At 59.8% G+C, this 12,413-nt stretch overlaps 1 protein-coding gene across 6 annotated transcripts in view; it reads left to right on the top strand.

Moving 5' to 3' along the window:
• Positions 1-12,413, top strand: part of ACOT7 (acyl-CoA thioesterase 7) — a 101,202-nt gene that overhangs the window by 73,743 nt on the left and 15,046 nt on the right. For all 6 annotated transcript variants that reach the window (XM_023258023.2, XM_045035010.1, XM_045035013.1 and 3 more), the window contains exon 8: positions 10,696-10,880. In XM_023258023.2, coding sequence (XP_023113791.1) covers positions 10,696-10,880 — 185 coding nt within the window. The remainder of the gene's footprint in view (positions 1-10,695; positions 10,881-12,413) is intronic.

Raw genomic sequence — 12,413 nt, 5'->3', positions numbered from 1 at the left:
ACAGTGCTTGTCGTGCCCCCCCCCCCGCCCCCCACCCCAGGCCTCACTGACCCTGGAGGGCCCCGGGCCAGCACGGCCACGCTCTGTCCCGCAGAACACGGCAAGCGAGTGAACGTCCTGGAATGGGGGGGGGTGGGGGCGGCGCGTGCCCGCCTTACATGCCGGGAGCACGTTAAGCATCGCCGAGTTGGATTTGGGTGCTCTGAGGGGAAGGAAAAGGTCTGCGGTGCCGCTCCCTCTCCTCTGCAGAATCCCTTCGTAACTGGTAGGTGTTTGCCACAGAGACCCCAGCGCCCTGTTAGAATTTACCCCAGGCGAGCGGCCTTGCCTGTCTCGGCTTGTCCTCCGTGGGCCGCGGGTGTGGTGTGCGGCCGTGCCTCCCTCTCTCGAGAACTCCTCCCTGCGACCAGAACCCATTGTTGAATGCCGCTTCAAAATCCACGGTGGAAGACACCTTTACGGGCCGTGACCTTGCTCTGTTCAGTGTCTCCTGAGTGCCCTTTGAGAACCGCCGACCAGGAAGAGAGACTTTTCTAGAGAATCAGCCAGTTTGCTCAGCATCAGCCCACTCGGCAGATGTGGTCCACAGCTGGGGAAGCCTCCAGAGAATGAAGGCTGACCCCCCCCCCCCCCGACCACGTCTTGACCCTCAAGCCCTTATGTGACCAGGGTTAACTTTTGGGGACGGAGCATGATTGGCATCTGGTCCGTAGGAATTAGCAATTTTCAGGGAACACCGTGCGCTCTACTTGGAGCAGAGAGTGCTTTCCGAGACTCACGTAGCAACGGCTGGGGCAGCGCGTGTGTGCGTTGCCTTGACGAACACTCTCCGTTTCTAAAAAGATACGCTTATTCCAAAACGCAGAGAAAACAGTCTTCATTTTCAGAAACTGTAGTTTCTGGCAGGACATTCTCCTCTGGACTGGTTTCCTCCACCGGGCAGAGTGAGGGGTGGGCCGTGTGGGCTCGCCCGGCTGCACCCTCGGGTGCTGAGCCCCCACAGTCCCCGTCCGGGGCCCCTGGCTGGTGTCCCAGCCCTGGCCTGGAGCCCGTGCCACCCCTGGGGAGCGGAGAGGTCACTCTGCTTTCTCGGGTCACGTCTCATTTGGCGCGTCAAGGACTGTGGGCCAAGCCAGCAGTGATGGAGTCTGCTCTGTTTCTGTGCCAATGTCCTCCAGGGGCTGTTAGACGCTGTCACACCTTATCTGTTGTTTTCCGGAGGAACGTCCCCGTGTGAAGCTGTGGGCTCCTCTGTGGGAGAGCCCGCAGCGACGTACCCAGGCGAGGTCTCCGTCCTGACAGCTCAGGGCCACAGCCGCTTCAGGGACGGAATGGGCGCACGTTGTCTTCAGTTCCATGGGGCCGAGGTCGCTGCAGGTGCGGCCACTGTCACGGGCTCCCGTCCTCCCACGTTCTTTGCTCCTTTCTTGGGGACATGCAGCGTGAGGCTGGGGGGGCCCTGCTGGCTGTAGGCAATCCAGGGGTGCCAGGAGCTCGCTGAGGGGGACCGGAGACTGACATTCCTGCTCGTTCTGCGTTGATTTTCTGATGCAAACCTGCTGAGATTCCCGTGAAGTCCAAACCTGTGGGGCTCTAGCTCAGCCTCCAAGCTCCTGCTGTCTGTGATCCAACATCTCCTCCGCCCTACCAGGAGGGGGCCGGGAGAGCCAGGCCGGCCGGCAGCATGGGACCCAGCCCTCTGCACCACGGCCAGGGCCGGGGCGTCGTTCAGTGCTCTGCACAGCGCTGTGTGTGTCCCAGGGCTGCACCACGAGGGACCACAGACCTGGGGCTTCAAACAGCAGACGTTCACTCTCTCACAGTCTGGAGGCCCCAAGTCCCCAGTCCTGGTGTGGGCAGGGCCCCTCCGGAGGGGCTAAGAGAGGACCCTTCCAGCCTCTGGTGGCTTGTGGCTCGTGGCCACATCACTGTACCCTCTGCCTCCACCATCACGTGGCCTCTCTCTTCTGCCTGTTCTCTTCTGATGACTCTTGTCTCAGGATGTGAGGCTCACCCAGAGAATCCAGGAGGATTTCATCCTGAGATCCTTGACTCTGGGGCATCTGCAAAGACCCTTATTCCCAGCAAGGTCACATTGTGAGGTTCTGAATGGACTTACCTTCTGGGGTGCCACTGTTCAGCCCGTTACAATGCTTTCTCTCCTAACAGCTTGGTTCCGGGTAGATGCTAGCTCACTTCCCCTTTCACAAAATGGTGAGGTGGGTAAAATCTGTGCCCCACGCTACCCCTTTCCCCACATGAATGTGAGTCCTTTCCTTGTGAGAGACGGCGGTAAAGTCAGCACACAGCCCGGGGACCTGACACCTGAGGGCAGCCCCCCGGAACAGAATTGAGGCCCCACGCTTCTCCGGCATGGGGGCACCGAGGAGGGACCAGCGGCGTTCCCATGCGTGGCAGGAGGTGGGGTCAGGCCCAAGACCCAGACGTGTGGAAATGACAAAATGGCAACACTATGGTGCAGAACATGGAACTGCCCTCCTTCCTCTTGGGCATTGAACTAACTCGTTCCTGAGTCGAGTGTGAAATGAGATCAGCATAAGGACTATTTTTTTTTAAGTTTATTTTATTTTGAGAGAGAGAGAGAGAGAGAGAGAGAGAGAGAGAGAGAGAGTAAGCAAGCAGGGAGGGGCAGAGAGAGAGGGAGAGGGAATCCCAAGCAGTCTCTGCGATGTCAGCGCAGAGCCTGACGCGGGGCTCGATCTCGTGTACCGTGAGATCAGGACCTGAGCCAAAACTAAGAGTCGGACACTTAACGGGGCTCGGCCACGCAGGTGCCCCCAAGGACCATTTTTTAAGTACTGATATTTCACAGAAAAGGCGCATGTAGGCGACGGAGCCGGTGGACATCCCAGGGCTGTGGTCACGGTGTGGCCGCTGTCCACAGCCGGCACCCAGCCCCCGGGGCCGTGCCACCACGCATCTCTGCAACGCACAGCCCTGGAGGATCCAGCTGTAAGAGGCCGCCCCCCCCTGGGAGGGGCGTTCCCCACCCTCTGAAGGTTGATCTGACCCAGTGGAGAAAAGCCCAGAAATGTCGACACGTTGCCAGCCAGGCACGCGGCCTGTTTGTGAGCTCCCTGCAGCTGCTGTAATGTCTCACCACAGAACCAGTGGCTTAGAAGGTTCGCACCCTCTCTTACGGTTCTGGAGGTCAGGCGTCTAAAAGCGGTCCCCGGGGACTTATTTTTATAGGGTCCCTTGCTCCATTGCTGATTGTTTGTTTTTAAGTTGAGACGTTAGAATGCCAAGGCAGCTGTGAAGGGAAGTAAAAGAGGAACATCATTACCTTTGATGCCATGGTCTGGGAAGCCGTGGGCAGGAAAGCCTGAAGCTGGAGCTGTGTTGTGCAGAAGCCACGTCCCCAGACTCTTGGGTGGGAAGTGAGGGATCGCCTAGAAAACGCTTTGGGATGCAAAGCAGTTATGTAAGAAATGCCAAAGTTACTTCGCCATGTCCGTGCTTTTCTGAGAAAGCTACACCGTCGCTGCTCTTTTTGGAGCTTGAGCGCTGAGCTGTTCTTGTCGTTTGAAGTGCTTGGCAGCCCCGCAGCTGTGGTAAGAGCAACTTTGTATTATTCTGTTTTCTTTTCCTCTGTTTTCTTTTCCAAATCCCCGCTGGCCCTGCTGCGGTGGCCGCGGTGGCTCTGGGAGGTGGGGCCGGGCACCTGCCGGCCCCCCTGGGCCGCGCCACTCCGGGCGGCTCAGCTGTGCTCCGGGAACAGAGGAGCTGGGGTCGCAAGGGTGATTTACGCCTCGCTTGGTGGGGCGTATGCTGTGCCTGCCCCACGGCCCGGGAGCTATACTTATCCCCAGTTTTCCGATCCGGAAACCGCCCGTGCGGCAGGGCTGCTCCCTTCCAGAGCCGGGAGGGCAGGCGTCCGGGCGCAGGCATCACCTCGGCGGTGCTGAGCTTCCCCCCTGGACAGTCACGTGCAGCGCCGCTCACCGTTGACGCTCCCTCGGCCGCCCGAGTGGCAGCCGGCCCACACAGCTGTGCGTGGACCTCCTGGCTTTCTCCAGCCTCTCGAAAACGCGGCTGAGCGTCCTCGCTGTCAGGGGAGTCCAGCCCCTGGCACTGGCCTTGGCCCGGGGCCCTTTTCCCACTGAACTGAGACAGAGGCAGGCACCTTAGCCTCCTGCCTCCGGTGCCAGTCGGGCTTTGCCTGGGGGGCTTTGCCTTGTGGGGGGGGGAGCGCCCACCTGTGCGTCCCCCGCAACAATTGCTGGCCACACATGGCTCTTTGCCTCCTAATTAAAGGTAAGCAAAATGGAAAATGGTCGCACCTGCCACATTTCCAGTGCTCAGTAGCCACGTGTGGCCGGCAGCCACCGCATCGGACGGCACAGAGCAAGGACATCCCACTATCGCCGAAATTTCTGGGCATTGCTGGTCTCTGGACCTTCTGGACTCCGTCCCCAGTGTCTGACGTTCCGGGAGGAATTTCCATCAACCCTACAGTCATATAGACAGTCAGCCCAAAGCCGGGTGCCCCAGAGCCCCCTTGAGCAGGGCCCCACGACCCCGCGGCTCACTACAGATCTGGGTGCAGAGCCTCCCCGCGAGGCCGCCTGTGGTCCCAGGGTGCTCTCTGCACGCCATCTGCAGGGACACCCGCTCAGACCTCAGGGGCCCGGTTGGGGTTCCCCGGGCAGGGCCCGCCTCTTGGTGGTACTCAGGGGGCTCCGCTTTATTCTGGGAATTCACAAGAGGAATTTCACAGAAGCTCCAGCTTCAGTTAGATATCTATCCGATGGTCGCACCGCCACACAGACGGCCGAAACGTACAAACTACAAGACAGTCGACAGTCGTGACGGTCCCGCCCCTTCGTTTTGGATACTTTTTAGCAAACTAACCGCAGGTATTGACTTCCCGGGCCCTGGATGCAACAGCAAACTGACTTCCCTTCAGAAGCCCACTGGGTCTGGGGCTGTGTGGCTGCTGGGACCCTGGCCCCATTGTCTTTGGGATTCATTTGTTTTTACTTGGAACTTCGTTCACGTTTCTAGACTCTTTGTATTGTCGTAGAATCCTGCTTCAAACATGGAAATGTCACGTTAAGTGCTAGAAATGTACAATAAGACCCTTTCTTTTTAAAAAAAAATTTTTTTCAACGTTTATTTATTTTTGGGACAGACAGAGACAGAGCATGAACGGGGGAGGGGCAGAGAGAGAGGGAGACACAGAATCGGAAACAGGCTCCAGGCTCTGAGCCATCAGCCCAGAGCCCGACGCGGGGCTCGAACTCACGGACCGCGAGATCGTGACCTGGCTGAAGTCGGACGCTCAACCGACTGCGCCACCCAGGCGCCCTGATAAGACCCTTTCAAAATAATATGGTCTGAGCTTTATAAGTGTCGCCCTCCTGATTTTATAGTCACTAACGATGCAGTGTTAGTAGCGGCCCCAAGAAACTGGATTTTACATTCAAGTCACCCAGCGTAGCGTCTGCGTGGATAGCTGTATTAATTTTCCGTGGCTGCCGTGACTGCTTACTAGAAATGTGATGGCTGGGACAGCAAACCTGCTGTGTCCCAATTCTGGAGGTCCAAGTCCAACCTGGCTCTCTGGGATAACACCATGGAGCCGGCAGGGGGCAGGCCCGTTCCTTCCGGAGGCTCTGGGAGAGAATCCGTTTCTCGCCTGTTCACCTTCCAGAGGCCTCCTGCCTTCCGTGGCCTGTGGCCCCTCCACCATCTCCACAGTCACCAGGGTAGCATTTCTCTGACCCTCCGCTCCTGCCCCCTCGTCTGCTTAGGACGACCCTTGTGAGGACATCGGGCCCCCCCGGATAGTCCAGGCTGGTCGCCACATCTCAGCATCCTTAACCTAACCACATCTGTAAAGCCCCTTTGACAGTCACATAGTTCACAGGCTCAGGGGATTAAGACATCTTCCGGGGCCACTGCTGCACCTGCAGTCCAAGTTGGCTTGTTCCACTTGACACAGGCCATTTCTGAGCTCTGCCTATGAGCTCTGTAGACAGGACTCTCACAGAGAACACAGGGGAACGACAAGGGGGTCAGCTCTTGGGGGTTTCGGGGCAGCATGAGAGGACGTGCCCCTCAGTCTGTCCCAAGCCCCCCAGCTGCTGCTACCAGGTACCTCTGAGGTTTGGGAGATTAGCAATGAGGCGACAGAGGCGACGAGCTTCCAGGCAAATCTCAGCCTCTTGCAGAGAGTTGGTGCTGGAACTCGGGTCCGCAGGGGACTTTGTGTACCGATGTCCCGGGACCCGGTGAGCGCCGCTGAGTCCCGGCCTCTCGGCCCAAGCTTGCGTGCTGGGGATGCTGAGCTGTGGCCCAGGCCTCCCTCTGCAGGGTCCACTCATGCTGCGGTCACATCTCAGTGTCGGGTCTGGCAGAGCTGCTGACGTCCTGGAACCCGGAGAGAAAGGGCAGGGTTCTAAGGCTCGGTTACCCTGGGCTCCCCACAGGCTGAAAACGTAAAATCTCTCTTGCTGATGCAGTAGCCCGTTGTATGTATTTAGACAGTGTTAGAAGTGGTATCCTGGCCAGTGTAAATGCGCCTGCTACAGAAAAAGAAAAACGCTATATTTGTTTTAACCTTGACTTCTTATCACCGCGTTGGTACAAATCTCCACCCAAGACACTAACGGCGCTGTGTGGGCTCACTCTGTGCTTGGTTTGGGGTGGCTTTTCCTGGAGGACTGTTAGGGAAGGACACTCAGACCTTACCGGAAATTTCTGTCCCGGGCTTGCATCCCCATGACATACGTAACGTGGGGAGGTGACCTCCCCGTGGCCACATTTGCAGCCCACCATTTCCTCAACTTCCCCGAGAGACGTTACTCCTGTGCCTGTTTGCAGATGAGGCCACAGCACAGTGTGGCTCCCGGCTTGCTGCCTGCCCCGGGGACCTCCCCAGCCACTGCAGCCTACGGGGATGGCCGGCCACCCAGGGCTCGCACCGGGCCTCAGAGAGCCTGCCTTTCATGGAGACGCTTTTGGGGGAACGTCTGGCCATTCCCACTTCAGGAGCTCAGAGGTCTACTCCGTGCGCCCTCCTGGCCTCCGTCCCCCAGGCCAGGAGAGCGGCCCTGACACCAGGAGCCTGTCCTAGGTGGGCTTGTGACACCCAGCACCAGCAGCAGGTGCCGTTTTCCCCCTTGACCTGGTCATGCCTGGTCTTTTTTATTTTTTTGAGAGAGAGACCACCCACGCGTGCACGTGCATACACATACACGCACACATGAGAGGGAGAGACAGAATCTCAAGCAGGCTCTGCACTGCCAGTGTAGAGCCTGACACGGGTCTCGAACTCACAAACCATAAGATCATGACCTGAGCTGAGACCCAGAGCCAGACACTTAACTGACTGAGCCACGCAGGTGCCCCATGCCTGGTCTTTTAAATAAACAAGCCACTCTCTGGGTGGATTTGGACGTGTGACCTAGTGGAAAAGTCCCCAGGCAATGTGTCAGTGCTTTGGACGCTCGGCCTCCGCTGCCCCCTACGGAGAGCCTTTGAGCATGTGACTGCTGCGCCCGGTAGGCCCCCCTCTCTGCAGTTTCCCAGGCAAGTTGAGGTGGACGGGAGCACAGGCTGGGGTCCTTCCCGGTCTCGGACGGTCCTGCCCCTGTACTGGGGGAGAGATGGAATGAGCCAGACCTTGTGGGAAAGAGCCTCGCCGCCCCATCTCCGTGAGATCTCTGGGCATCCTGGCCTCCACTCGGGCAGCATGCCTCTGGCTTCGTGTCCAAGCCCCATGCTCGCCAGTAAACCACGTCGACGTGGTGGCTCTCCAGCCTTGCCCGGCCTCCACGTGGTGAAGGGGCCTCTAGGATCCAGTGAAAAACCACCCTGCATGAGCCTCGAGGAATCGGCAGGAAGGGGGAGCCGGCCCAGGCTGAGCCTTGTGCTGGGTCTCCCAGTACCCTGCACATGATGGCTGCTGTCACCACTCTCTGGGCTGTGAGCACCCTCCCCGGGTGACCTCTGGCCACATGAGATAGGAGTGGTGGTCCCTGGAGGTGAGCGGGTCCCCTTAAGTCACACAGCCCCTGGCTGGGTGTGGTAGACCCACAGACATGTCTGGGGTGCCTCCTTCGTGCTAGGTGAACTCAGACACAGGGCGTGACCCTCCTCCAAACATGTGCACCTATGGGGTCGTTCAGTACGCATCCTTCTGGGGCGCCTGGGTGGCTCAGTCGGTTGGGCGTCAGGCTTTGGCTCAGGTCATGATCTCACTGTCCGTAGGTTCGAGCCCCGCGTCGGGCTCTGTGCTGACGGCTCAGAGCCTGGAGCCTGCTTCCGATTCTGTGTCTTCTTCTCTCTCTGCCCCTCCCCGGCTTGAGCTCTGTCTCTGTCTCTCTCAAAAATAAATAAACATTTAAAAAAAAATTTTTTTTTTCATAAAAAAAAAAAAAAAAAAAAAAGGCCTTCTGGGGTGCCCAGGTGGCTCGGTCTGTTAAGCATAGGACTCTTGATTTCGGCTCAGGTCGTGATCTCACGGTCCGTGGGATCGAGGCCCAAGCCAGGCTCTGTGCCGACAACTCGGAGCCTGCTTGGGATCCTCTCTCTTCCTCTCCCTCTGCCCCTCCCCCCACTCACATGCACATGTGTGCACATGTTCTCTCTCTCAAAAGAAGTAAATAAACTTAAAAAAAAAACCCATGGCCTTCAACTTGGGGACGATAGGACACTTCAGGGGTCTCCTGAGCCCCTAAAATCTTAAGCAAAATCAGTCTGTTCTGTTTCACTCTGGAGAACACATGGCAAGCACAGATTCTCAGAGGGTGGAGGGGACATATGATAGAAGGGACCCCAGGAGAGGCATCTATAACCCCCCCCGACCTGCCCTGCATGTGCACTGGGTGCTGAGGTTCCCATAACTCAGGCAGGGCCTGGCGAGCCTATGGGTGGCCTGTCCCTGTTGGTCACATAGGCAGCTCCGTCCAGGGCAGGAGGACTTGCCCGCTGACGCTTGACCCTGACGTGCTGCTCCCTGGTCTCAGCCCAGCACAGGTGTATGCTGAGTGCTCTGTTCACAACTCTACCCTTGTAGCTCACATAGTGCCACTTGTCACTGACCATGTGGCCTTCCTTCCCTCCCGGAAATGGCTGTACACGGCATGAAGCACTCCCTGTAAGTATGAAACTGAATGTGGCATGGAACATTCTGGTACTTTATAACATGGAATAACTGCTCCTGCTTCTGGTCTGCCCACACACTCACCTCTAACAGTCACCACGCTGTCTTGACTTGTCTGTCTTCCTGGGTCTTTAAACATGTCTTGTGGGGCCTGTCTCCTTGGAGCTAGGATGTCGGGGCTCCCCCGGGGTTGTTCAAAGGTCCCCACAGCCAGCACTTCCAGGGAGCAGGACTCAGCATTACATGCCAGACCTGGGCAGGGATTTCCTTGAACCCAGCCCGGAATGAGGCCATGCTGGGGCGTGGGGGTCGGGGAGCCCTTGTAGCTACATGTTGGTGGAGGGGAAGCCATGCACATTCCCTTCGCCTGGATGTCCCCGAGGGTTAGCGCCGCCTCATGGTCCAGAGCACCGCCACTGGCGATAATAACGACTGGGCACAAGGCCAGCATGTGGCCCGTCTCGTGCTTCCCCGTAGTTACCCTGTGAGGCAAGTCAAGTCTGTTTATAGGAAAAAGACTGGGCTCCAGGAGATACAGGGCCAAGGCTAGATGGTAGGTGAGGGCCCACGAACAGGAGAGCCACTGTAGGTTAGGAAGCAGCTGCCAGGGTGGATATTCGTGACCCAAGGGGCGTGGGGAGCTCAGGGAGGTTGGGCTGAAGTCGAGAGAGAGGGACACCTGGCATGGTGTCATGGGAACGTATGACTTTGGACTTTATCGTAATCAACAGGCGAAACCACGCTGGTACAGGCAGGTGGTGAGCACCTGGGGACTCTGACCAGGGACAGAGCCATGGGTGTGTTGTGGGAAGGCAGTGGCTGCGGCTCGGGGGAGAGCTCTGGTCCCGTGAGCAAGCCTCACGGAGAGACGGAGAGCCTGGCGGGGCAGATGTAGTTCTGCTGGACAGAAGGGTAGGAGGGCAGGGCCCGAAGCGCGCACAGTGGCTCCGGGGGATGTAGGACCACGGTCACCGTGACGGCTGGCCCTACCAAGCACTCGAGGCTGCCACTAGACCAGCATCAGGAACAACGGCTGGGGAGCACGGAAGGGACCAGGGGAGGTAGAAGGAGGTTCTTCGGTGGCGCTTGGCCCAACACGGGGAGGCAGCCGCGTGGCACCAGTAAGGCCACAGTGTAGACGGTGTGGGTTGACTCGGCCTCGACGGTCCTGCAAGAGGGACGGAGCCAGCTCACCGTGCAGCCACCTGAAAGCAGGTTGGGGCCTTGCCCTCGGGCAGACGTGTCCCCGGCATCCTTCCAGCAGACGCCGCCCCTCCCAGGGGGCACAGACCCACGCTTGGGCAGGGGGCCAGCGACCCCTCAGCTCACTGCTCACCTAGATGCCAAAAGTGAACACCTGCTCCCGAGAAAGGTGACCGCTCAGGGACCGCTACTAATGAGGCGCTGTGATGTCTCGTCATCTGTACGTCCTCGTAGCATTAGAGTGATGTCGCGTAACCAGGCGTCTTCTAACGCCCCCGGTAACCCCGGTGCCTGTGCCCTCCCCACCCGACCCGGCCGCCCCGCCTGTGCCCTCCGCTGACGCGCCGTGTGCTCTGCAGGGTACGTCATCACCATCTCCGGGCGCATGACCTTCACGAGCAACAAGTCCATGGAAATCGAGGTGTTGGTGGACGCCGACCCCGTGGTGGACAACTCGCAGAAGCGCTACCGGGCAGCCAGCGCCTTCTTCACCTACGTGTCCCTGAGCCAGGAGGGCAAGTCGCTGCCCGTGCCCCAGCTCGTGGTGAGTGACCGCCCGCCCTGCCGGGCGCCCAGGAGAGACTGAGTCAAGGGAGCCCCTTCCGGGGAGCAGGGCCCCGGCCCGGCCGCCCCCTGGCCAGGCGTCCTTGGCTGCGCCGCCCCTCAAACGTGAGGGGCTTCCCCTGTCCATGCAGACGGGGCAGGGGCGGCCTCCTCACCAGCTCTTTGCCCCGGGGGTGCTCTCTTGGGGGGGAGCACGGCGCCCTGGAGCTCCTAGTGCTGTGCACACGAGCTGAAATGGGGCCGAGGACCCTCCCGAGGGACAGGTTCTCACGCCTGTGCGTCCTGCTCGACGGGGACCGGGCCAGACCCCTACGCCACGGGGCTGGGCATCGGGGGCCTCACGACCTTTTCCCTGCCTCGGCCGCCTGGCCAGGCTCTGCCCCGGGCACGCGGAGAGAGATGGCAGGTGTCTGGGCTGGGCTGTTGTCACGCAACCCCACACGTGGGCTGCCACCGCAGCACTGAAGGGTCCGGAGCTGGAATCCTAGCACCTTGACCACTGCTGACCACGGGGCTGCTTGAGAGTCAGGGAGCCAGAAGCAGCAGAGGTTCAAGGTGGGCGAATGGGGAAGGTGTGGGTGTGTGGTGAGGATGCTTGGCTGGGAGATACCCGGTAATTGCGTATCGAACAAACGAGCGGACGGACGGACGATACTCCCAGAGTTCCGTGGAGGACGGTGACGGTCTTTCAGTAAGCCTCACGAATTCCTTAGCAATGCCAGTCACAGCGAGTGCCCTGCCTGGAGCGTGTCCAGGCACCTGCTAGCACGCCCTCTGCGCCCCGTCACCAGCTGAGGACCGCCCCCCTCTCCCCCCACCCCGGGCCAGCAAGGCTGAGGCACCTGTGGAGGGTCGGATGTTCAGTCCCGCGGCGCCTGGGTTTGGGTCCAGCACATGACTTGCCGTCATTCTGGGCGGGGAGCCTCTGCTCAGGCTGCTCCTGGTTTCTCCTGGGGCCGCGGTCGGGGCTTCCTGCCCTCCGTGGGGTGAGGGTGAGGGGGCGGGGTGGGGTCTCCGAGCGCCTGGCACTTTGGCGGCCCCCACAGTCCCCGCTCCCGTGGCTCCTCCAGAAGAGCAGGTACCGGAAACCTCTGTGATGGACACGCTGCAGCTAAGACCTCACTTCCTCACGTGGGCTGGGAGTCAGGCTCCTGCATGCTTCCTCACCACCTGGCTGGTGGCCTGCCTGAGGCCCGCCCAAGGCCCCGTGGGGGTGGCACTCAGGCTTGGGGGGGGGGGCGGGGCTCACCAAAGCCGCCGTGGCAGTGAGGCCCCTGGCGTGGCCGTGTCCTCGGGAGCCTCGGCTGCCTACAGGGCCCTGCTTCACCCTCTGCCTTTGCGCCTCCAGTGAGTCAGGTGGGGTCAAGAGATGTCTCCGATGACAGAGCAGAGACGGCTGCGAAGGGGAGGGCTGTGAACCTGGCCTTGAGGGGTAAGGGGGTTTAACTGGGCTGAAAGGAAGGAAGGCAAGAGCTGGGGCGGGAGCCCCCCTCAGGCAGACGGGCCCCAGCCC

The sequence above is a fragment of the Felis catus genome, chromosome C1, assembly GCF_018350175.1.
Source record: "Felis catus isolate Fca126 chromosome C1, F.catus_Fca126_mat1.0, whole genome shotgun sequence".
NCBI classification, from domain to species: domain Eukaryota; kingdom Metazoa; phylum Chordata; class Mammalia; order Carnivora; family Felidae; genus Felis; species Felis catus.
Note: the sequence above shows the minus strand (reverse complement) of the source record. Positions and strands in the feature narration are given on the sequence as shown.